The sequence below is a fragment of the Rhamphochromis sp. 'chilingali' genome (assembly GCF_963969265.1).
Source record: "Rhamphochromis sp. 'chilingali' genome assembly, chromosome: 17".
NCBI classification, from domain to species: Eukaryota; Metazoa; Chordata; class Actinopteri; order Cichliformes; family Cichlidae; genus Rhamphochromis; species Rhamphochromis sp. 'chilingali'.
This window is the reverse complement of record NC_137944.1, coordinates 8,906,828-8,932,509: the sequence shown is the minus strand read 5'-3', so window position 1 is coordinate 8,932,509 and position 25,682 is coordinate 8,906,828. Positions and strand designations below refer to the sequence as shown.

At 46.6% G+C, this 25,682-nt stretch overlaps 1 protein-coding gene across 2 annotated transcripts in view; it reads left to right on the top strand.

Annotated features, from left to right (window-relative positions):
• Positions 1 to 24,479, top strand: part of arid1ab (AT-rich interactive domain 1Ab) — a 53,694-nt gene extending 29,215 nt beyond the window's left edge. The window contains exons 5-20 of one of the 2 annotated variants that reach the window (XM_080862474.1): positions 12,523 to 12,763; positions 13,559 to 13,633; positions 14,119 to 14,289; positions 14,786 to 15,086; positions 16,616 to 16,764; positions 16,904 to 17,001; positions 17,084 to 17,293; positions 17,424 to 17,628; positions 19,460 to 19,592; positions 19,969 to 20,144; positions 20,233 to 20,359; positions 20,483 to 20,602; positions 20,783 to 20,879; positions 21,050 to 21,869; positions 22,156 to 22,286; positions 22,383 to 24,479. In XM_080862474.1, the coding sequence (XP_080718600.1) occupies positions 12,523 to 12,763; positions 13,559 to 13,633; positions 14,119 to 14,289; positions 14,786 to 15,086; positions 16,616 to 16,764; positions 16,904 to 17,001; positions 17,084 to 17,293; positions 17,424 to 17,628; positions 19,460 to 19,592; positions 19,969 to 20,144; positions 20,233 to 20,359; positions 20,483 to 20,602; positions 20,783 to 20,879; positions 21,050 to 21,869; positions 22,156 to 22,286; positions 22,383 to 24,317 (4,989 nt within the window). In that variant the 3' untranslated portion in view covers positions 24,318 to 24,479. Of the gene's footprint in view, positions 1 to 12,522; positions 12,764 to 13,558; positions 13,634 to 14,118; positions 14,290 to 14,785; positions 15,087 to 16,615; positions 16,765 to 16,903; positions 17,002 to 17,083; positions 17,294 to 17,423; positions 17,629 to 19,459; positions 19,593 to 19,968; positions 20,145 to 20,229; positions 20,360 to 20,482; positions 20,603 to 20,782; positions 20,880 to 21,049; positions 21,870 to 22,155; positions 22,287 to 22,382 lie in introns of both variants that reach the window. The other variant, XM_080862473.1, reaches the window with a different exon arrangement.
• The last annotated feature ends 1,203 nt before the right edge of the window (positions 24,480 to 25,682 follow it).

The following is a 25,682-nucleotide window of genomic DNA, read 5'->3' as shown; positions in this document are numbered from 1 at the left end:
AGGGCTATTTTTATTTATTTCTTTATTATTATTATTTTTACTTTCTATCTTCTCAGGGATTCCCCATCAGTGTTGTCTGATTGGCCGACAGAGCCATTAATCTGGTTATGGCAGTGGTAAACAGATCTCCTCCTCCCGTTCTTTTTCCTCCTCATCCCTGCGGCACCAAAGTGTGTGCAGATGAGACCATGCTAACTCAGAGTATAACCCTGCCAGCCTGAGTCCGAGCAGCTGGGGTGACACCTGCAGGTGTTAGAAGTAGATGTGCATCGATGATACCTGTTGTACAAGGTGCTGAAGTTATTCTGTAACCTCTGCTAAACTATAAAAGCGGCAGAAAATATCACCAACAAGTCAGAAATGCTGAGAAAAGGATTTGTGACAATGAAACTCTACAATAAAGAGTGGTGTAAAAACTCCAATGCTTTGTGCGATAGAACTGAAATATGTGTAAAGACTGCTCTCAGTAAGAAAAAAAATAGTACTTAGCCCGGTCCTTTCCCCCGAACTCAAAATAAATGGATGTGTTGTTAAAAAAAGAGCCACACATTCATTACAGCCTGCATCACAATTCTGCTGTTGTTAACAGGACACCTACTTATACAGACAGTGGTCCTTACTAGGGCTGGACGATATGGGCTAAAATTCATATCGCATATAATTTGAAGCATGTGCGGTAACGATATATATCGCGATATATTCTTTTCTTCTGTATAACGTATTTTCCACACTATAAGGCACACTTAGAATCCTTTAATTTTCTCAAAAATCGAGAGTGCGCCTTATGTATGAATTCTGGTTGTGCTTACTGACCTCGAACTGATTTTGGCGTGCAGAAATCTGTTAAAAAATGTTTTAGTACAACTTTGGTAAGCCGCACTGCTTGATGGATTGTCAGAGCATTACGGCTGCCGTAGTGAGGAGCTTCGCGGAGTAATCTGGGTCCAAAACTCCGTCCCTTCAGGTCCCAAAGTCAAACGAACACTAAGAGTTAAAAACGGTCTAAATTCTTTCATCTGTAATTAAATCATCAGCGTTGCTGCTTTATCGGGTGTAACAATTAAGTTTTACATCCATGCATCCATGAAAACAGAATTTATTTAATTTAACGGAGTTAGAAGTTAACAGGAAATTAGCTCGCTAGTTTACACCTAAACATTTCATACCAAGTTCTGACAGTGACGCTGGAGGATGAACGCCAACTTTTTTTCCACTCGATAAAAGTTAACGTGAGGGATTCTGGTGGTTAGGGACAAATGCAATCGTATAGCAGGATGCTATACACGGGCCAAACTTCAGTCAGGAGAACAACTGAGATTATTCGTGCACAATACAAGGTTAGTTATTAATATACTGCAACAACATGGGACTAGAGCAGCTGCGAGAGAATTCAACATTAATGAATCAATGTTACGGAAGTGGAGGTAGCGCAGTTTTTGGCTTTCCCCATATTTCAAAAGTGCTTCATCTCTTTGCTATGACTGTCGCCCGCCATAATTTGCAGATGATAATGGTTGTAGCCGCTGCGATGCTTTCGACCAAAACAGGCGCAGCTTGATGACATCATCAACATGCGCTATCGCGATAGAGCGATATAGTCAAAATCTCTATCGTTGGCCAAATTTATATCGTTTCTATCGTATATCGTTTATATCGCCCACCCCTAGTCCTTACTACTAGCTAGTTGAGGTAGGCAGCTCGAGCTATGCTGTGTCACACACATAACATGGCACTCTCTACTTATACCATATAACAAACACAGCACAAATTGGCGGTCTGTTTAATTTTTATGTCGCTGCCCTGCATCACTATCCATCCCTTCTAACACCTCAACGTCCACCGACAGGCTCTAAAAATGATCACTCCAGTTTTTGTGCATGATTTCTGGGGACCTGTGAGGTCGGAGCCCAAAAACCAAAGTCTTAACTGCTCTGCCATAATAAAATAATTTCAAACGTGAGGTCACTGCAGTAAAGAAAACAAGATGCACACTTGTATAAAAAAAATGAAATGATAATAACATTTGTGACCAAGGAATACAAATATCAAAAAGAATGAATGTAGTTATAGTAACTCGCTAACTTGAGCCGTTTTCGGGCTTGAATGTGAAGTTGCCCTTTGTCCCGTGTTGAACACACCAGGAGACAGTCAACCTCGGATTTGTTGTCACCACTGGAAAACCTCTGTTTGGTTTAGGTGGGAATTGGCCTGGATGGGTACCTATTGCATGTGCTCACTTTGACATTGTTAGGAAGCAAGCCAGGTTTGGAAGTAATATGTGTAATATCTGATCTGATTATTGTTGAATTTTTCTATTTTAACATGCAGTTCCCCCAAATAACCGAGAGAAAGATTTACAGCTGCAGTCATAAAAAGAAAAGATGATTTAAGGGGTCATGGTCAGACTTGTTGGGGTTCATATGTGTTGGTTTGACCACATATGAAACCAAGGTTGTATAAATCAAATGTATAGAAATGTTTTTTTGTGTGTGTGTTGTCCACACACAAATTCTTCCTTGTATTCTAGCCCAATAAATGTGGAGGTTTTATGTGGTATGATTATTTTTATTTTACACTTATTAGTGGATTGATGAGTGTAATAGATACAAATTTTCCTGTTCTTGTCTCAAAATAAGTAACTGGTACTAAATTGTGTTTGTACTTCTCTCGTTTAGGAAGCGTTTGCTAATCTAATCTTAAATAACTAATTAGCCTTACGCCAAGCAAAGGAGCGTATTTAAGTGCATCTGTCAGAAAGAAAGGTACAGGTTTATTTTGAAGGGGGGAAAAAAGTATGTTTATTTTGTAAGAACCTGCAGTAATTTGTATAGACTCATTTCTTTTAATCTGCCTGAGATCTTGTTTGAATCCCGATCCAACAGCGACTGAGGGGTAAATGCCATTTAGCTACTTTAGTAGCATTCGTGCAGAGCCAGCCAGACATCACCTCATCGAGAGCACAGATGGGTCTGTTTGAGGCAGGTGCTTAAAAACCCAGCGTCTGTTAGGCCGCTGCTGAGGTGGGAATAAAGGTGTACAGAAGGCTCAGTGCCTGCTGGAAGGCGCAGGTAGGAGAGCAACAGTCGGTTTGAGAACAGGGCTGCGGATAAGAAGTGGAAGAGAGAGAGATTAAAACATAGAGAGACACACACACATGTGCGGTCAGAGTGGAACTAGCTGAGCAGGTTCAACTGGTTCCTGGTTTGTTTTCACTCTGGCTCCAGGAGACACATGCACAGTTTAACTGTTGAGTATTTACCTCGCTGTTCATTTTTTTATGTTTTTACCGTTTGGTTATCTAACTGAAGCTTGTCTTGGGGGGGGTGAAATACAGCAGCAAAGTAGTAGTCTTTGTGGTCTTCGAATATACATCTGGCCTTATAACACTTGTGGCATTTCAAGGAAAGGAAATGAATTAAGAGATAAGAAGTAGGTGAGGAAAAAAAGGGTTTGTGTTCTTTTTTTCGATCAAATACTTCACATTATTGACTCTGTTTGTAATGAATAACCATAGTTCATGATTAAAGGGGGGACTCTGCCATTTTTTTTTTTTTTTAAACACATGAATGACTTAGCTCTTCTTGAGGAGCTATTTAATTTCCCCTCTGGCAGCTCCTCAACGAGTTTGATGTCTGTGCTAATGTCACACGTCTGGGACACACCTTTAATGTTGACGTGTGATGCTGGTCAGATTTTTGGGGTGTCTGTGTGTGTTGTAGTAGTAGCCATGCAGACGTGAATACTCGGGAACTCGTTCGTCGAGGGCCCAGCAGAAGTAAAGCAGGCGTCTTTCATACTCCTTAGATGTGACATTTCCTCTCTGTGTAAAAACCGTGGAAAGGGGAATAACTAGCAGGACACCATCAAGCCCCGTCACTCCCACCCACCTCTCTTCTAGTCTTTTTTTTCCCTTCTTTTTCTTTAAAATCCCCTTCTTGTCCTTTCCCAAGTCTTTTGTACACCCTTTCTCCACTGTGGGGCTAATCCCACTCAGGACCGCCCACTGCTTGTGGTGCTCCTCTTTTCTGATGTGTCTGAATGTGCTCTAGACTTAAGAGGAAGGTCACATGTTGGTCATACACTTGCACTCGAGTTTGTTTTTTCTCTCCTCTGTCCTGGTCCTCTGGTTTCTCTTCTCACAATAAGAGTCTTTACCGTTAGGAGAATGTATTTCCCTAATTATGCAGATTCTTGAGCCTTATGTGTAAAGTCATTGATGCATTTCTGCTATTTGTGTTCTCAAGTTCCTGTTTTTTGTTGTTTTGGTTGGACAGCCATCCACTGAAGATCCTAGTTTTCCCCACCTTTAAACGTATCACTGCTTATCTTGAGTCCCGCCTTTGCGTGAATCCACTCTTATCCAGAGCTCAGGGACCACCCACACCAACAACAGTCCCCCCCCCCCCCCCCCCCCCCCCCCCCCTTAATGACCTTTAATGTTATGTGCCAAGCCTTCTGATCTGGAACCGAGGGATCTTCCAGCCTTGCTGATCAACTCCGAGTCCCCCCCTCCCCCTCCCTTCCCTTCCCCTCCCTTCCTTCTGCCTCCAATCCCCATTCCCTCCTCAGCCCAACCCAGCTCTGCTCTCATGCGGCAGCTAAGCTTGTTTTTGCGACATAGCTCTGGAGCAATCAGCCTGACAAGGCCGGCCCACTTTTTTTTTTCTCTCTGTCTCTCTCTCTCTCTTTTTTCTCCTACCCAGCCCAACCCCCTCAGCGCCTTTTTCATTATTACACTCTGTTTTTGTGCAGCATTTCTTTATTTCTGTTTGAAATATATTTCTATATGAATATATTTCTCCCCCCTCTCTCTCTGACTCGTTCCTCTTTCTGTCTAAATTCTCGTTTTCTCTTTCCCTCGCCTGCGCCCTCCTCCCCCTCTCTTTCCTTCCTCGTTCGCTCTCTTCTCTCAGTAAATCAGCTTTCATAACGCTGTGCAGCGCAGCCTTGTTTTGCGAGGTTCTGACAGTATTCAGAGTCCTGGGCCAGTTTCCTGTTGCTATTCTGGGGGCCTTGCTTCCTGTGTGGACATGTCTTATTCAGATTCCAGGGTGCCTCCCCCCATTCTCCCAGCTCGTCTGTTTCTTTCTCCTTCTTTTCTTTAGATGATTTTTAATGAATCTATTTGAGGAAATTTAGTCTGTTGACAAAGTGTCTTGTTTTGCATTTACTTCACTGAATTGTTTCTCCACCTGGAAAAAAAAACACCCCAAAAACTTAACAAAAAAGCCCTGACACACACACACACACACACACGCACACACAGAGTGCATCAAGCACTCTCCCTTCTGCGCTCTCTGCACACTCACTCACTCTCACACTCGCGTGCACACTCTCCCATGCCCCTCCCCTCTGCCTCCATTTTTGCTGGGCTGAGCTAGTTTTGCAGCACAAAGACTGTGGCTGACTGCAGCACTGTATGTCCCTGGCTTTCTCTGGCGCTCGCTGGAACAAGCTGCTGAGCACGGACTGATGAAAAGAGGCTGACAATGAATTTAACTCTCGCTCTGCGAAATATCCCTTTTCATATTGCATATGATTTTTTTCCTCCTATCCCCAGTTAATTCACTGCTGGTGTCCGTTGCTTTAGTAGCGCCCTCTAGACACACTGTGTGACAGTAAGAGGGAGGGGCGTTGCTGGTCTGGAAAGCAGGCAGACTGGCTGTAGAGGTCTGGAGCTTCCCCACCCTTCTAGCTCCCCCACCTCACCCCGAGGCCCCTCCAGCCCCCTCAGCCCTGCGCATCCCATCACCCCTCACCTCGGGCTGGGCAGCTGCCTGCCTCACTCGGGCATCTGTGCGCTGCCCTGGGACTCCCTGCTACTATTGTGATCTCCACAAAAGGCCCCCCACGCACACACCATCTCCCCATTATTCACAGCAATCAGACCCCTCCAACCACCCTCTCCCTCCCTCCCTCCCTCCTCCTCCTCCTCTCCACCGCCTCCCTTCATCTACTCTGTGGTAGCTCCACACAGGCTGCTGCAGTGTTTGTGTGCATTGCACACCTCCTTTTTTTTCCCTGTTACCCCCACAGTGAAGCTCAATTAGGCAAATGTGGAGCGTTTAAAAAAGACCTCCCTACTTATTGATTAAGATTCATAGTTGGCCTAGATTTTTTTTTGACTGCAAGCCTGTATCACACAGCAAAGTAAAAGCTGAACAGCACCGATCAGTGTCAGAAGGATTAGATTTTCGTATATCGTGGCATCCTCCCCTTTTTTTGTTTTTGCTGGTTCACTCTTTCATCTTCTACTTTCTGTTCCATGTTATTATCCTACCCACGCTGCTGATAAAGTAGCAGTGTAATGTTGATCTCTCGGGAGTTTGAGCTTGCTCATCTGTGGAGGTAGTAGACATTGTGTCTGAGATATCTGTCCCCAGCAGGGTGCTGTGAGCGTTGTGACACCCTGCTGTTGTTGTCACTATCCACCTTTGTTATTTACCTTGGGGAGATGAAATTGCACAAATGCGATTTGTTAATTTCAAACACTAACTGGGGTTCGAGTCATCTGCTCGGTGGCATATATATATGGTAAGGGTGCATGGCGCACCTATAGGGTGCTTTGGCTGTGCCTGGAGTTTCTCGTCTGTCTGTGCTGTGTGTGTGTGTGTGAAACCCTGTAATGGCTGCTGCTGCTGCTGTTTGAGGCAGGGGCCTGCCTTGCTTCTCCTCCTTTCTCCAGTTCTTCCCTCATAGTGGGATGGGAGTGCCCCCTTATGGTTGAGCTCAGCCCTGCAAATCTTGAGCTGGGGCTGGAGCAGCCTCTCCCCAGGTCTTTGGTTGACTTCCCATCAGCCCTTGGTATGTGGATACAGTCCCCAGATACAGGTGGAGGCTCTGGGGTGGCGGCTGACATGTCGGCAACGCCCACACGTCTGTCTTCTTTTCAGCAACCCGCTGGCATTTCATGGTAATGTAGCATTGACTGGTGGTTTGACAGAACAAATATCTTAAATTGTACTTTGTCTAAGGACTGTGTGTCATTGGTGAATGATGAAGACAAGCGCTCTGATCATAGGCGAGAGATAATGTGCTTTTGGGCTCAGTAAGTCAAGTCAGCACATTCAGATTCTGAGCTGAGAGAAAGAGAAGAGAAACTGCGCTGAGGAAAAAAAATTCACTTGATCTTAAGCTTGAAAGGGAAGCGATGACTTTTCCCATGACCCCATTCTGATATCAAAAGCCTACTTTGTCCTGAACAAGTGGTAAATGCGCAGCGCTGGAGTGCTCTGCTGACGAGGTCGTTGGCATATAAACATAAACATCTCCAGAATGAGATGGCAAAAAAAAAGACAAAAAAGTTTGAGCGTGCCCTGTCCGCTTTGTGCTTCCGTGTTGTCTCCCAGTCCTCCCCAACAAATGTAATTAAAGGAGCTGGAGGGATATTGGGGGGTGTGGGGGGGTGAACAGGGCTTTGGTGCGTCTGCGTTTCCTGTAACAATGACGGGCTTCTTCTTTTGTAGTAGCTGACTGCACCGTGACCCTGCCAGGCACACAGGGAGGCCGTCGACAGAGACATGCAGACCTAGGAATGGCAGCAACAGGGGGGAGGGACTGTGTCGGCTCTAACGTGTCAACCACGTGGATCACAGTAACCATGGCAGCCCTTGACATGCAGCCAGCTTCCCCCTCTTCCTCTTCCATCCCTTTCTTCTTACTCTCTTCACTTTGCCACAGCGGATGTGTCGACTCTGTTCTTTGCTGTATATATTGTGTTCAGCATCTGGAGGCCTGAGAACGAGGAAGCTTGCCAGCCCAGGCAGCGGGTGAGACTCTGAGGTCTGAGGATGACAGAATGAAGCGGGTCAGGGCAAGTGTGTGACTCAAAGATGAACTTTGGCACCCCCCCTCCCTTCTCTTCTTCCTCCTCTTCCTCCTCACCACCACCACCAGATCTAGTTACACCACTGACCAGGGTTACATGTTCCAGATACGTGTCATTAACTCCGAGCCACTACGCTGCTTCTTCCACTTTCTGCTTCTCATAACCTACCAAAGAAAAAAAGAGGGAGGAAAAAAGGCTGGCTTGGCAGACTAATGGCTCTGGTCGAGCTTGATTGATTCAGTGAAGTAATCTGCAAATGGAATACATTAGGATGGCAGAGAGCAGAGCAGATGACTCAGAGACAGCACGGGCGAGAGAGATGTGGAGAATGTAAGAATTGTGGGAGCAGCGAAGATTTTCAGCATTTGTGAACAAGAAGTGCGTTAGAAGAAGGAGACGAAGAAGAATAAAATTCTGGAAAGTTTGTATCGTTTTTAAAATGAATTTGAAACGAATTCATCGTTCGAAACGCTGCTTTTTAGCCTTTGAAAGCTCCCGAAGTCTGTTCTGCACTTCTCAGCTCTGAAGTTCCATGTTAGGCAGTGCTGGGAAAAAGCACAAAATGGCTGCCACAGAGAGGCTTTCTACAGAAAGAGCTGCAGCTTCTCTGCTGCTCTCTCTGCAACACGGCTCACCGGTCCTCCCCTTTCTTCCCCTGCACATAGAGAAATGGCTCGTTTCTGTATTTTCATATTGTCAGTTGTCATATTTGCCATTGATAATGCTGCTGTGACCTTCCTTCAAGCTCCCCCCCCTCCACACACAGAGTCACACACCCCACCTGTGCTCACACGCTACTCCAACTTAACCACGCCACCTCTCAACTCCTCCTCATGCCTGATCTATGTCCTCTCTCCTCCTCTTCATCATTTGCCTTAAATAATGAGCGTGTTGAATAGCAGAGCCTCAGCAGCATCAGTATCACCAGCATCCACCACCCCTCCCCCTCCGTCCTCTCCTCGCTGTCCGGCTTGTGCAGTCAGCAGAACAGGCTGGTGCTGTGCAGTATTGAGCTGGGAAAAATCAATGACTGCAGAGTGGGAGTAGGTAGGAGCTTGTGTGTGTGTGTGTGTGTGTGTGTGTGTGTGTGTGTGTGTGTGTGTGTGTGTGTGTGTGTGTGTGTGTGTGTGTGTGTGTGTGTGTGTGTGTGTGTGTGTGTGTGTACAATTCTTCTGCCTATCCAAGCTGAGGATTCAGAGCTGTCAGATATTTACAGAATGTTAAAGAGCTCAGTCTGTACGCTGCATACGTGCCACTGTAGCAGTGCACACAGGCTGCACAAACGGAGCTTTTGCCGGCGTTATCGGGCCATTAAGGGATATTTTAAATTTTGCGGTTTTCATGCCGTACCATGCAGCGTTGTCACAAAAACACATTTGTTTGGGTTTTTTTTGTTTACTTTCCTGTTTTTCTCAGATGTTATGTCACTTTAAAGTCCTGCTGATTTATTCTGGTCCCAGTCTGGACCTGTTAGCACCAACCAGCTTCTTTTTGTTTCTTACAGATATTCTGTAATCTGGAGGAAAATAAAAATGGAAGACTGCTCTCACAACTTTATTCCAGCTAACTCAATCCCAGCTTTTTGCTGGACACATGATGCACACTTCAGTGTACCAATTAGCCATGCACGCCACACAGTGGACTTTAAAGTGTGGCAGGAATGACGACCGCTAACAGTCCGTCTCAGAGTTAGGAGTTCAATTTTAGCACCAGAACAATGCAAACGTGGTTATTTAATATGATTCTCTTGAGCTTTAATCAGTGCTGCTTGGAAATGGTCGTTGGAACCCAAACACAGCCAAAGATCGTTGAAATCCTGGTATTGCGTGATAATATGGTGGTCGTACCTTTAACCCGCCATCCTAACCCATCTAATCTTGATTGGTGTAAAGTGATAGTTGCTTTAATGGCATGATTCTTGTCTCTGTGTGTAGCTGGTGGTCATCAACCTCTAGGCTCCAAGACGACAACATAAATGTGTGTTTCATGCGTAACTAGTTTGGAGTTACATCACTGCCAACCTTTGATTAAAAGTAAATCTGTCAACTGAAAATAGGCTTAATAAAAAAAGGCAGAAACTCCACTACACAAACTACACACAAACGAAACTACACAAACTATAATAATCAGACAGTTTACCTCAATCCCCAAATCTTAATATGGTTTAAAAGCCACTGTGAGGCGGTACTACCAAGAATGACGACTGATATACTCGATTGATCTTGTTCTGCTTTTACACCCCCATGGATCTCTAGAAGTACCCCACATCCACGATCATGTGTTAAATCCTTTTTTCTGTCTCATGATGACAGTTTGTTCGTCTTGAGTGTGCATCCTCCTGCTGAGGTGTCTCCTCAGCTGAACCCACTAACTGAATCCTTTCCTCTTTGGTCTGTGTTGAGGAAGCTGTGGTTTAGAACTTGTTTTGTGGCTGAGATTTGACTCTGAGCAGCAGCTTCTGAGTCTCTGTGAGTACCAACTACAGAGGTGGTCATCGTGGCATCTGGCCAGTCGGAGCCCTTCAGATGGAGCCCTCTGTCAGATGACCAGTCTTGTGATCTCTTGGTTGGGAACAGGAGAAGGAGGGGGTGGGTGTAGGTCAGCTGACGATGCTGGCTGCTGGAAAAAGGGTTCCTGCTATGGTTGTTTGAGCAAAGAATGTCACGCTGTTCGGTTCCCTGTTCTTGATTCCAAAGCACGAAGACCTAATGATGTGCCTCTAACCCACTTTTGCATTTGAGAACATTAATTGGGCGTCAGCCAGGGAAACACTTTGGAGTGCGATACTCCCTTCCTGCTGCGTTTCACGTGGTTTTGTTGGTGCCGTATTTCCAGTGTGGGTCAGAGAGGCCTGGGTTTGTGCAGTCGCCGGAGCAGGAGAGGAAGAGCCGGAGGGAGGGAGGGCCGAAGGAACGGGGTGAGGGTGGATTGGAGGGGGAGGGAAGGGTGGATTCTGAATCAGCGTTGTCCTCCTGTCACTCCCTCTGGGGTTCCTCCATCAGGTCACATCCCAAAAATAGCAACGGGCGCCGTTTCAAGTGCAAAACCGCCGGCTTCGGGGCTGCAGCCAGCCTGCGAGTGTGAGATTTCTATGGGAATAGTTGGCCACAATCCAATGAGTGCTGCTTTATTTTTCTCTCCCACCCCCTCCTTCTCCTCCTCCTCCTCCTCACTCCCTCCCATTTTTTTCCCTTCCTCCAATGTGACTGGCAGATGAGCTTGCATTTCTGAGTGAGCACATGGTCTCCACGTGAGTGGCCAGTGTGTAAACATTCACCTTCCCACAAACATAATCATTGCCGGCTGCCTTCCTACCTTCCTGCCCGCCCGCCCGTCTTTGTGTCGCAGCCAGCGAGGCTCAATAACAACACCACATGGCACCAGAGCCCGTGCCCAGCACCAATTATTTCAACTGCCTCCCGAGATGACTCGCTTCAAATGTTTGTTTTTTTTCCCCCACTTTCTCTTTGCAAGTCAAACTCAGTTCTCCTTGCCAGCACGGATCATTATCGGCATTATGGGAGTGATGTGTGGAGTATTTTTAAAAAGGTGGGAAAAGAAGTCATTGTACCCAAATGTATTATTGAACTGTAATAGGGCTGGCAGCCTTCTATGAGAGAGTAACATACACACCCCGGTGAGGGCAAAGATTGCTGTAATGCATCAGTGCCCATTTGGATTTCCACTCACTTGATTTGACTTCTCTTGACTTTGACATGACACTGAAAATAAAACAGTCTCACCCTCCTCATGCAGGTCAGGAGGAGAAAAGCCTGAATATATTCATCGTTTCTTATTCATTTCTCCCAAATGTGATTCCCAGAATGCAGCCGCTTTCTTTTTCTAGGTTTTATACATTTTTAGAGCCTCATTTACATCCCAGTGCACACACACACCCTTACCTTTGATATCAAGTATCAGTTCTTCCACTTAATTTCTCTCTTCCCATCATAAGCTGAGCCTCCACAATGAGTGGCAGAGATTTTTTTTTGTTTTGTCTGATGAAACCTGAACAGTTTTCTTGTTCTGTATTTTTAGCCCATATGCTCATCAGTTACTTTTAAAGGCAACTTGTTGGACAATGCGTCTTTTTGCCGCAGCCCCGATGCCATGATCATGGTTGTATCACAAAGAAGAGAATAACTCCATAACTCTGGTGGATTTCTGCTTCATTTGTTACCAGAACCATATCTGAACATTTCATCTTTGATTAGACTAGCATGCCTTACTACAGCAATTGTAATGATATGATATCTATCCCGGTGTACCTACTGACTACACTTCACTGCATATCGAGTTGATATTGCTAATTGCTTGGTAATTTCCCTTCATAGCTACACGTTTAGCTAACGGCTAGCCATTACAGCTTGAGAACTGTAGCACTGGCCCTTTTCTCCTCGTCTGTGGGCCTCGCCGCTGTTCTGGAGCTGCTTATCTGCTTGGTGGTTCTTCATGTTAAGGAGAACTCATCAGCAGCTGAGTCATCATCGCTTCACAAAATGATGCAAATGCTTCCACAAGCTGTAGGAACTGATACTTTATGGAAAAGCGAGAGCGAAATGTGTTGACTTGTTATCAGTAACAAGTTGGTGATGTGAATTGTAAAAATAAATTTGTTAAGCCACTTGTTACAGTGTAAACGAACGAATGCAGTGTCATCGTCGACTCATGTTCTGTTGCTCTTCTCCTTCAAGGATTTATCCGGCTCCATCGACGACCTTCCCACTGGTACAGAAGGCGCTTTGAGCCCGGGTGTCAGCACCTCGGGCGTGTCCAGCAGCCAGGGCGAGCAGAGCAACCCGGCCCAGTCACCCTTCTCCCCGCACACTTCGCCTCACCTTCCGGGCATACGTGGACCCTCGCCGTCACCTGTGGGTTCCCCAGCTAGCGTCACCCCTTCTCGCACCGGCCCCCTGTCCCCCGCTGCTGTGCCAGGTAAACGCACAATACCGTTAATACTGTTGTTTCAGACCTACAGCAGCACACAGCTAAAACATTATTCTGTTTCTACTCTGCTTTAATACAGTTGTTTTAGATCTTCCGGTCTTTAAGTTCAGTCGTTTTGAAATGGTCTTTGAAATCTGAAATTCAGCTGCGAAAGACTACGTAGGGGGATTTTATGGCAAGGAAAAATGTGAAAATTAAAACCAAGTTTGTTCTAGAAGAATAATAGCATTATGTGGGTGTCAGTAGATAAAGTACAAATGCAGAATATTTACAGGAAAATCACCATAAATATGATGTCCTGAAACAACTGAGCAGTTATTTATTTTCACTTGCCAAAGACTGCTAAATGTAAAAATGGACCTGCTCGATACGGCTAACCAACAACAATAATTTCAATGTCTTTGTAGTCAGCTATTCATCGTATCCAGCAGAAATCCTGTCTGACATATGTAATAAAAAACAGACAGATTTAGAGTTTTAATTCAAAACTCGATGCGGATCACATTTGTAATTTATGAAGCGATTTGCAAGATATGGAACTTTAAGTTTCTCCTAACATGATGCTAGTAAACCATTCGCTGACGGAGAGACGGAGGTTACAGTGCCACCCTCTGCTCATTGTGGAGAGACTTGCCACAGTTTATTAGCTTGAATGTGACTGGGTCACACTCATTTTATGGCCAGTATTTCAAAGTTTAAGAGCAAGAACTGATTGTAAATAAAGGAGACAAATTTCCGCGGTTCCCACGGTAATTTCAGACCCATGTCATCGCTGTCCCGCAGGTAATCAGATGCCTCCTCGGCCGCCCAGCGTCCAGTCAGACAGCATCATGCACTCATCCATGAGCCAGGACAGAGGTGAGTGTGTTGGAAATGTTTGCAAACAGAAACCTTTAAAGAGTATCTCCTCATGTGCTCAGTGGCCAGCAGTGTGTGCGCCCCATTCTCAGCAGCTTTTAGGTGTGATTGTTTGCACTTGTATGCATTCCTCCCATCTGCAAGCACTCCCCCAGGCTGTGCTTCTAAATAAGAATGTGCTCTACTTGCCAGGTCAAATGAGAGCAGGCAGACACACTGTACTGTGTTGTGTTTGTGAGGAAGTGAAGAGCTTGAGCCATAATGTGTTGTGCAAATGTATGCTAAAGCAGATGTAGCGTGGAGTTTTGTTTTTGTTGTTTTTTTGTTTATTTTCTTGGTTTTTTTTAACATTAAGTGTTTAACATAAGATACAATCGGCATCTAATTATTACCACTTACTATTGGTTGCTGAATTAATCAAACTTTGATATGTGTGTGTAAAAAAAACTAACAGTGTTGCTTAATGTTCCCTGTCTTTTCTCCAGTGTACATGCGCAATCCTCAGATGCCTCCTTACGGGTCCCCTGGACAGCCTGGCTCGGCCTTATCTCCACGCCAGTCTTCAGGAGTGCAGATCCATGGTGGGATGGGCCCTTATCCTCAGAACAATACCATGGGAAACTACGTCCCTCAGGGGGGCCAGTACGGCCCGCCAGGTGAGACATGAGGCTGTGAGTGTTGGGTGGTGTTGCTTTGAGGGCCTTCTGTACAGCAGGAAAAATAAGAGTGCAGTGTCTCCGCTCTGTCATATCAAGCAGACTTTTTTTAATACTCAAAATATTATGAATGAGTTTACAGTGGTTGTCCTGTGACCATCACAGTTTCACAGATAGCCCAGATTTTTTTTTCTAAGAGGCTTTGAAGTTTCCTCTCACTTCTTACATTCATGAAATTATATCAGTGCACTTTGAAGTCTCAGATGGTTTCTGTGGGCTTTGAAGAAGTTCTGCTATGAGTCATAGCAGAGAAAGGCGGGAGCCAGATAAAGCCCGCTTCATCAGGCTGCTTGTTCTGACAAGCTGAGGTAAATTTAGAGCCGGACTGGTGAAACTCTTTATCCCGTCAGTGAGAAGTGACTAGATGAGATCTGTTTTAGGCTGAAACACAGCAGGAGGGCATGAAACTCTAAATGTTGATCTGTAACACTTTCAGGTTATCCCAGGCAGCCCGGCTACACAGGGATGCCCAACGCCAATTACCCCAGTGGCCCCGGCATGGGTGGCTCCATGAACCCCATTCCCGGTCAGGGCAGCGGGGCTCCGTATGGAAGCATGCCACCGGGCAGGATAGGTCCTGGGCAGATGGGCACTCGGCCTTACGGTCCTGCCATGGCCTCCAATATGGGCGGCATGCCTCCTCAGGTGGGGTCCGGCATGTGTCCCCCTCCGGTCATGACGAGGAAGGATGGTGGTCCTTCCGTGCACCACGGACCAACAAACTCTATACACAACAGGTGGGTGCTCCTGGCTGCATCAGTGACATCTGTGTGAGCCTGTGACTGTTGAGGGTCATTGAATTTATAGCTTTAAGGAGATTTTCTCATCACTTTGCTGTGTGTGTGTGTGTGTGTGTGTGTGTGTGTGTGTGTGTGTGTGTGTGTGTGTGTGTGTGTGTGTGTGTGTGTGTGTGTGTGTGTGTGTGTGTGTGTCTCCTTGGTTTGCCTCACACACAAGCCAGTCTGTTACATGTTTTAGTGCTTGAGTGGTGGCAGTAGCCCAAACGCTTATCTATCACAGAAGAGGAGATGGTCCCTGCAATCACTGAATCACATCCTTCCTAAGCAGGGATGCCTGTTGAGCCTACAGAGCAGCTCTTGTGGGCTTGGCAAATGGTACCCTGTGACTTAAATTAATGTTTCCTACAAATGAAACTGAACTCTGTGAAGGAAAAGACATAATTCAGTCAGGCAAAGTCTGTATTTGCAGTGGATCCTTTCAGGGATTACTTCTGACTAATTATTAGTTGATTAAATAGGTGAAAATAATTAGATTAGTCAACTACTGTAGAATCGCTGAGAAAAAAGTTAAAATTAGCACAATAATCAGAAGAATTCTTTCTGGACTCAACGTTTTGATGCTTATGTTTTGTTTTTTAAAAGGAAACATGACCATATTTGGACAAGGCCCTAAGGTTGCGTCTATGAAATGTTTTTCTTCTTCTTATTTTTGTACTCTTTGCTCAAATTAAGGTAGAAAAATTGAATGCTAGAATTGCATTCACCAAAAACTGCTGCACAGACATATTGGATGGGCTGGGTAGTACGATTAAGTTGACAGCAAACCATATTATTTGTCAGAAAATTCCATTAAAATTTATCCAAAAGGGAGCAACAGCACAAACACCGTGAGGAAGTCCAGTTCAGAGACTCGAATTAGCAGCGCTGAGACGTAGCTCACCTCCAGCCGCCTGTGTCAGCGCATCTGTCAGTCATAGCGGCCATAAAAGTCTCTGAATGTTTAAGTTAAAAACAACAGTCAGTCACTGTGGACTTGTTCTACAGGAAAATATTTATAGAAGCCAAAGCCACATTTTTTTGTATCAGGCTGTGAACACGCTTTTTGAAACATCTGAGTCTGTGGAGACTGACTTTCTTTTGGAGCCAGGTTCAAGTGACCATTGTAGAAACAGCACTAATTTCACTCTGACACAGCCTCGAGATAGTACCATTCATTATCTGGAATAAAATTCTGCAGAACTGCACTGACTCACAGGGATTTCATCTACCCTACCTCCCCAGCTTGCTTGTTTACAACTTCCTGTCACAAAGAGTGGGACTGTGTGCCCTGGCAGTGGCAAGTTGCTGCTTGCCATCTTAGAAACAACATGTTAACTCGGTTTGACATTAGAAAAATAGAAATAAGTAGTTTAACTGACCAGTATTTCTCGTTTCTGCTACAGGGGTGGCAACTTTTAATCATCCTGTTGTTTCTTTGTGGTTATTGTTTTTTAGCATTTCTTCTAATCAAGCATTCTTTTCTGTAGGCCACCCAGCTATCCTAACATGTCCCAGGGCATGATGGGAGCAGGCTCTCCGTATGGCCCAGGCATGAACAGCATGCACAGTATGATAAACCAAGGTGGGCCAGGGCCGTATCCAATGGCAGGAGCAAACATAGCCAACAATAGCCCTGGTGAGTACAAGTGAAACTATAGCCCTGATCAGGTGATTGGAGTACAGCTGCAGGCCTGAGGGTTGTGTCTATAAAACAGTTTTATAGACTGGTAATCGTTTTATTTTTATACCCTTCTGTCATTGCCCCGTTCTCCCAGGAATGGCTCCAAGTTCAGAGTTTGGCATGGACAAAATGAATCCTGCTCCGAAGATGAACAACAAAGTGGACGGGACTCCCAAGCCAGAATCCAAGAAGGTACACATTCAAAGTCCAGCTTTTTTCCCCCGCCCTCCCTTTTTCTCGTTCTTACGATTTTCTTCCGTCACCCGTCCAACAGAAGTCGAGCTCTTCCACCATCACCAATGAGAAAATAACCCGTCTGTACGAGCTTGGCCCGGAGCCAGAGAGGAAAATTTGGGTGGACCGATACTTGGCCTTTGCTGAGGAGAAAGCCATGGGCATGAACAATCTTCCCGCTGTGGGCCGTAAGCCCCTCGATCTCTTCAGGCTCTACATATCCGTCAAAGAGATCGGCGGCCTCACCCAGGTACACCTGGACTTCCACCTGAATTTGATGTGAATCCTTCAGATCAGAAGGACGATCGTCGGTAATTTAAAAAAATAAAAAAATTCGTATACAGCTTTCTGAACCACCTCCTTCCTCTCTCGCCCACCAGGTGAACAAGAACAAGAAGTGGAGGGAGCTGGCTACCAACCTGAACGTGGGCACGTCGAGCAGCGCAGCCAGCTCGCTCAAAAAACAGTACATCCAGTGTTTGTACGCCTTTGAGTGCAAAATGGAGCGCGGCGAGGACCCTCCCCCAGACTTCTTCAACACGGACACCAAAAAGAACCAGCCCAAAATCCAGCCTCCCAGCCCAGGTGAGCGCTGCTGCTCCGCTTCACTGTCACACAGTTTACTGCCTCCTTAGATTTAAAATGCAATGAATGAAGCTTATTTCAGATTTCCTTTTCTCCCTTGGGCGCAGTTTGGATTAAGTACAATTCATAACATCATCTCTGCTCTATTTGCCTCACATCAGCTGTCTATAAACTAGTCTATTTTATTATATCCCATTAATTGCCGTTTTTAAAGCCATTCATAGAGCATTGTTTGTCATCTCATGTAGGAGCAGCCACCCTCCATAAATCGCTGCTCCCCTATATCGTAGGAGTTATAAATGACGGCGGCGTAGCTGTAAGTCCTTTGGACGGTTCCACAAACACATGCCTTGGGGGAATAGTCCTTGGCATTTGCACAGGACATGACGAAAGACTTGTCCTTTCCGACTTCCCCACTTTGATTTTTATGGCAACGGTGATGACAGCAGAATGCTAAATGTTTCAATGAACTGGGTAAAAGTCAGCGGATGAACTGGCGCTCATTCATACCAGTTGTTAAGGGTGAGGAGGTTGCAGCCAGGAAGGGTCATTGCTTGTTGCATGAGATGCTGTTTATTTTGGAGGGGACTCCTTGTTTATAGCTGCCAGGAGCAACCACACCGGGAGCAACCACATGCTGCTTCAGTCTGGCTGAGACCCAGGCTGTCAGACACGGGGCACTGAGTCAGCGCCGGGGTGTTGTTACAGGAGACATCAGGGTGCTTGTCAGCTGGCATCAGCCCTCTAGTTAGTACGAAAGAAGGGCAGGGGAGGGTTTTGGGGGTGGGGGTGGTGGAGGAAGTAATGGCAGGAGAAAGGCAGGAGGTGATTTGGCGATAGCGATGCTCCGTCAGTGGCGTGTCCTCGCTGCCTGGTGCCTGGCCCTGGGCTACAGCAGCACGGCAACACTCCCTGGAGATTAGTGCTGAGCCAGAAATGATGAATGGGGGAAGAGGGTTTTGTGTGTGTGTGTGTGTGTGTGTGACTGTGTGTGTGTGTAAAAGTCACACGATTCTCTCTCTGACTCTATTTCTATCATGCCCTCCCTCCCTTCATCTTTAGTAGAGGGAAATCCCTGCCCAGAGGGAGGAGGGGGTGAGGGAGGGTGAGCCAATGAATGTTGTGTGCATGCGTGAGAGCTCGAGAGGCAAGAGGGTGATGTGAGAAAATGTGAATAACTGTGACCTGCCAGTGACCCGGGTGTTGTGTGTGTTTGTGTGTGTGTGCCAGTTTAATGAATGGGAACCTGTGACTCATCAGACTGGCTTGCTAATAGTGAGAAGTCCTGAGCTGAAGTTAAGGATGATTGCTAGTATGTCACACACACAACACAAACAAAATATCAGTCACACACACACACACACACATTCACACATAGCTGGCTGTCTCCTGTCTCTACAGCCCAGGCAGTAATCTGTCACAGTGAGGGTTTACATCACTGTTTCCTGGTGGTTCCTGGAGCCCAGCGGTGTTTGAGGAGGGGGCAGCCATCCTGTGATGAGCAGGAAGATTCAAGATTTTTTGCTGGCTATGCACTCAAAAGCCAGTCAGCTCGACACAAACTGTGCAGCGCTCAGGAATTTCTTAATGGGATTTAGGATTGCCAAAAGCAGCATGTGCTCTAAAAGCCCCCAGCAGTGTTCTGCCTAACCCGCCTCACTATCAACTATCAGCTCTTGCCTTTATTCCTCGAGCGAGGAGGAGGAGGAGAAAGGGATGTTCTTTGAATTCTCTGGAATCTCTGAGTGTTACAAACCAGAGCACTTGACTGTTTTTCTTTTGTTTGTTTTTTCTCCCACTTAGTCATTGTGTGTATCCTTGTGTTTTGCAGCTGGTTCTGGATCCCTGCAAGGACCCCAAACCCCTCAGTCAACCACTAGTTCAATGGCAGAGGGGGGAGACCTGAAGCCCCCCACACCAGCCTCCACCCCACACACGCAAATGCCCCCAATGCCTGGCGTAAGGTACGATTCAAAAACCAGCGTCGTGCTTCTGTGGCGTTCGTACTAAAATCTCCACCTGTGGTGAAATTGGATCAGAGAAGCAAGAACTGGAATACGAAAAACAGCAAAATATGCTTTAAAGTTATCACTGATGGGGTTCTGTTCACATGTACACACAAACACCAGACTAGTCAACAGGAATATGAAAGGATTATAGTTATAAAGTATGCACTTTGGGCTTAGAAGACTACAGTAAAAACTGTCTTCTGTGTCTTGTTAGAGGGACAGACAGAAAACATTCAAAAAAAGAAATTAACAAGAAAACTTAGAAAAGTCTTAATTACTATGAATTTTTCACATTCCACATTTTGCTAAAAAGCCATCTGTTTTCCTACAGGAGTAGTGTTAATCTACAGGATCCCTTTGCTGATGGCGGAGACCCGGCGTTTCCCAGGAGGAACGCCATGACTCCCAACTCTCAGGGCTATCAGCCTGGGATAGGCACCCCGGAGATGATGGGTCGGATGGGTCCCTACGAGTCCAACAAGGACCCTTTTGGAGGCATGAGGAAAGGTGAACACCGTCCATGTAACCAAACCCCAGATTCTGTAAGGGTTCGTTCATAGCCATAACTAATATTATGTTTATTTATTTTTAGCAGGGGAACAGTTCATGCCACCCGGCCCCAACAGTGGAATGGGGGAACAGTATAACAGAGGTCCACCAGGCCCAATGGCCAACATGCCAATGAGCCAGAGGCAACAGTACCCGTATGGATATGAACGAAGGTAAATGTACTATAGTTGTAAATAAGATAAGATGATTGTGATCTGACCTGTGCCATTTCAGTGTCCTTTTCTCTTTCCGACTAAATCAAATCACTTCATGATTATTGCTCGTTGCTTTTATAGACAAGAGCCAGGCATGGGCCCTGATGTCAACATGGGACCGGGAGCTCCTCAGCCCAACATGATGCCTTCTGGAGCTGACACAGGGATGTACTCGCCTAGCCGTCCTCCGCCACAGCAACGGTCTGTACCATTCAGGGCAGAGACTATTCTGTATAAAGATTAAACGGAGAGACATGGTTGCATGTCAGCATTTTGTCAGTAAGATCATTGATAGATTTAAAGATATTTACAGAGTTTCTTATTGTAACTGAATCATTTACTGAAATGAAGAAATATAGTAATCTGAGTGTGTATTTTTAGGCATGAGTCCTATACAAATCAGTTCCCTGGCCAAGGAGCTCCCCCTGGTGGGCCTTACCCAAATCAGCAGCCAGGAATGTATCCACAGCAGCAGCCAGTAAGAACAGTTTGTCCAGCATTTGCAGTACTCCTATTATTACTTGGGTTTCTCTTTTCAGTGTTCATGTAATGTACTATGTTCTGTTCCAGCTGAACAGAAGTATGAGCTGTTGCTAAAATTATTGTGCTCAGTTGAGGATTGTAATGCTTAATTTTGTGTGCTGACAGAACTACAAACGTCCTGTGGATGGTGGGTATTGTCCTCCTGCCAAGCGCCATGAGGGAGAAATGTACAGCGTTCCTTACAGTGGGCAGCAACAGCCAGGACCCCAGTCCTCGGGGCCCCAGGGCCAGCAGGACATGTATAATCAGTATAATGCATACCCTGGAGGGGAGCGCCGACCGCCAGGCCCACAGAACCAGTTCCCCTTCCCCTTCGGACGGGATCGAGGGCCGTCATCTGCAGGCCCCAATTCCCAGTCTCCGATGCCTCCCCAAATGATGGCAAGTCCCATGCCTTCAGGCCCCGATGGTTCCCAGGGCCCAATGTGGCAGGGCCGCAATGAGATGGGCTACCCCAACTATCCCAACCGACAGGGACCCCCTGTGTCGGGCCAGGGTCCCGGCTACCACGGCATGAACCGCTCAGAAGATATGATGCCATCAGATCAGCGCATGAACCACGAGGGACAGTGGCCTGGCCATGCCAACCAGCGACAGCCTCCGTTTGTCCCCGCAGGCTCCGGACCACCCATGACCAGATCCCTGCCCTCCACCTACTCGGCTTCCCAAAACCACATTCCTCAGGTGTCGAGCCCAGCATCCATGCCCCGATCCATGGAAAGCAGAACGTCGCCCAGCAAATCCCCCTATATGCATCCTGGAATTAAGGTGCAGAAAGCTGGACCTCCAGTTCCCGCGTCCCACATTGGCCAGGCTCCCGTGCAGCAACCCATGATCCGGCGAGATGTGGCCTTCCCTCCTGGCTCTGTGGAAGCTACCCAACCCCACCTGAAACCCCGCAGGCGGCTCACCATGAAAGACATTGGTATAAAATGTGATTTGCCTGATAACTTGTAACATTACACATGTAATAAACAATATGCTTATGTCTACCTGACCTGGATTGACCATTTGATATTTCTCAGTTTGCGTTAAGACAGCTTTCAGATACAAATTGCGTATTCACACTAGGTGACACAAGTATGTAGTATGTATTGCATGTAGTATGGAGTTAAAGTCCCAAGATTAGTAAACCTTTACATGTTATTTAAAGCTGCAGTGACCGATCATGGTTACTTTTAGTTATATTCATTCTGTTTCTATTTTCAAAGGCACTCCTGAGGCTTGGAGGGTAATGATGTCATTAAAGTCTGGCTTATTAGCTGAGAGCACCTGGGCCTTGGACACCATTAACATTCTGCTGTATGATGACAATAGCATTTCTACTTTTAACCTTTGCCAGGTAGGTTGCACACATCCACAACCTGTTAGCATTTGTTTCTGTCAACATTTCAGAATGACTTGTCAAATGTAGTGACCACCTTCTTTGCTTTCACAGCTACCTGGATTTCTGGAGCTGGTAGTGGAGTACTTCAGACGCTGTCTCATTGAGATCTTTGGCATCCTTAAGGAGTATGAAGTAGGAGACCCTGGCCAGCGCACCCTAATAGACCCCAATGCAGCTGAGGACTCTGATGATGAAATTCCCATGCCTGAGGGCGAGGACATGAACTCGGACGAGGAGGACGAAGAGGATGAGGAGGTAGAGGAAACAAAGATCAATCCTGACACTTCTTCACTGGTCCAGATAAAGGAGGAGGAGGAGGAAGAGGAGAACTCCCACAAAGATAAGTCTTCAGAGGATGAGGAAGATGAGAAGGAAAGGGAGTCTTCTATCAAGGAAGCCAATACCTCTACCTCAGGGTTCTCCCACGACCCCAGTATACACTCGGAAAAGCCCAAACAGGCTAGCAAGTTTGATAAACTCCCCATCAAGGTGGTGCGGAAGAAGAATCCCTTCCGGCTAAACCGCTTGTCCAAGCTTGGGCAGCGGCAGAGCTTTGACAGCGGCCTGATACACTGGAGCGTGGGTGGTGGTGACACTACTGAGCACATCCAGACCCACTTTGAGAGCCGGATGGAGCTTCTCAAGCAGCGAAAACAAACAACAGCGGCCGCTGACAACCGCAAGAAGGTCAAGGTGAATGGGACAGCGGCAGCAGCAGAAAACCCAGAGAAGCCTAAATCCAGTGGTGACGATAAGGTTCGGCAGCAGCAGCCCCAGTTTTCTGAACCTCACAAGTCTCCAACAAAGACTACCACGCCTCCTCTTCCCATTGGCGCACCAGTCACTGCCACCATTGACGATGTACTATCCGCTCGCCCGGGGTCGGTCACGGAGGAAGTAGTTCGTGGAGGTGCCGAGGAGCAGAAGGAGAACGGCAAGTATTTGTTCAGCATCAACCCCGATCTCCAGAGCCGCCGCAACATCAAGATCCTGGAGGATGAACCTCACAGCAAGGATGAAACGCCACTTAGCACTCTATCAGACTGGCAGGACTCGCTAGCTCGGCGCTGCATCTGCGTCTCCAACATTGTGAGGAGCCTCTCCTTCGTTCCTGGCAATGACCTGGAGCTGTCCAAACACCCTGGCCTCCTGTTGCTGTTGGGCCGCCTGGTGCTGCTCCACCACAGGCACCCTGAACGCAAACAGGCGCCTGTTACCTACGAGAAGGACGAGGAAGACGAAGGCGTGAGCTGCGAGAGAGACGAGTGGTGGTGGGACTGCCTTGAGGTGTTAAGGGAGAACTGCCTGGTCACTCTGGCAAACATCTCCGGCCAGCTGGACCTTTCTATCTACCCAGAGAGCATATGCCTGCCTCTCCTTGATGGCCTGCTCCACTGGGCTGTGTGCCCTTCAGCAGAGGCCTTGGATCCCTTTCCCACGCTGGGGCCCCACGGCTCCCTTTCACCCCAGAGACTGGTCCTCGAGACCCTCAGCAAGCTCAGCATCCAGGACAACAACGTCGACCTCATTCTGGCCACTCCGCCATTCAGCCGCTTGGAGAAGCTCTACGGCTCGCTCGTGCGACTCGTCGGCGAGCGCAAGGTGGCCGTCTGCCGTGAAATGGCAGTGATCCTGCTAGCTAACCTAGCCCAGGGTGACAGCCTTGCAGCGCGAGCGATCGCTGTGCAGAAAGGCAGCGTGGGCAACCTACTGGGCTTCCTGGAGGACAGCCTAGCGGCTACGCAGTACCAGCAGAGCCAGAGCTCCCTGCTACAAATGCAGGGTGGACCCCAGTTTGAGCCTACTAGTGTGGACATGATGCGGCGGGCAGCGCGGGCTTTGCACGCCCTGGCTAAGGTGGAAGAAAACCACTCTGAATTCACTTTGTACGAGTCGCGGCTACTGGACATCTCGATGTCCCCACTTATGAACTCTCTGGTGTCCCAAGTAATCTGTGATGTACTGTTTCTGATCGGCCAGTCATGACAGCCGTGGAGAGGTTTCAGCTCTGCCTCTTTCTATTCCCCCTAAACCACCTTTTTGTGTGTGCGCGTGCGTGCGTGTCTGTTAGTTGCGCGTGAGTGACAAAAGCAAAACTTTTTTTTTTAGTTTTTTTTTTTTTTTTTTTTTTTTTTAATTTATGCAAAATCAACTCGGATTCCACTGTCTTTCTTACCCCTGCTTCTCTCTATAAGGAAGGAATATCATGAAGTAGCTGTTGATTTCAAACATCTGAAACTGAAAGAAACTGGCAAAGAAGAACAGACTGGGACCCAGGCATAGGACAGAGTGTGCTGCTGCCCTGTAGAAAGGACTTTTTTTTGTTTTTGTTTTTTTTTTATTGAAAAAAAAATCTCCAGAAAGAGAAAAAAAAAAGAAAAAACTGTAACCAAAGTTGCTGTCTCGTTTACAGTGAGTTTGGGGGATACACGTGTTCGCTTTCTCCCTCGGGGGAGGTGGGTCGTCAGGGGAAAGAGGGCACAGACTAAACAATATTATGGTTCATGTTTGGAGGCTACATAGACTCATGGACTGTGGTGTGGTATAATTGCTGTAACTTTGGATGCTATATACTCAGCCCCACAGGAACCACATTATTGGCTGTGAACAGATGTCTGTCATGGGAGGCCTGTGCAGTAGATTGTAGGACTTTTTTCTGTACTGTACACCTTAAAAACTGTAAACATACTGTAATAATACTGTTTCACACTGAGATCCGCTGGCTTGGCAGCAAACTGTAGTTTTTAAAACCAGTTTTAGTTAAATGTCGAGAGAGAAAAACGGCTTTCCCCCCAAAGTACGGTGAACCTACAACACCCCGACCTCTTCTCTTTGTCCCTTGATTGTATGACTTGACCCTTATATTCAAAAGTCACCTCTTTAGGACTGGTCCTCAACTCTAGATGCAGTCCAAGCTGCAGTGTATATATGATGTTGTACATTACACTTTCTCTTTCTCGACTTCTGTTGCTCTTCACCGTTTTTAATCTTTGACGAGTTTCCCTGCATCGAGAACGCCATGTGATTACTTGACGCCCGCCCTCTCCGTTACTTCAGCGCCTCACCCCGCTCGTATCACGCTGTGTGAGCGTGGGGACGGGGGTCGTTAAGCTGCTGTCAGATCCAGCGCCACCCCCTCCTCTCAGTAAACACAACTTCAACTTTCTGTTCGTCTGGGTGTAGAGAATATTAACACAAATCGGTTCCATTCGAGCTCCTTCATAAACGACAAACTAGACCTTGATGAAGAAACTGTTTTTATTTTATTTTTTTTTTTCAGTGATGCGGATTCTGCATATTTGTATTTCAGATGATGTAGCTAAAAACTTGATGTAAATTCCTCTTTTTTCC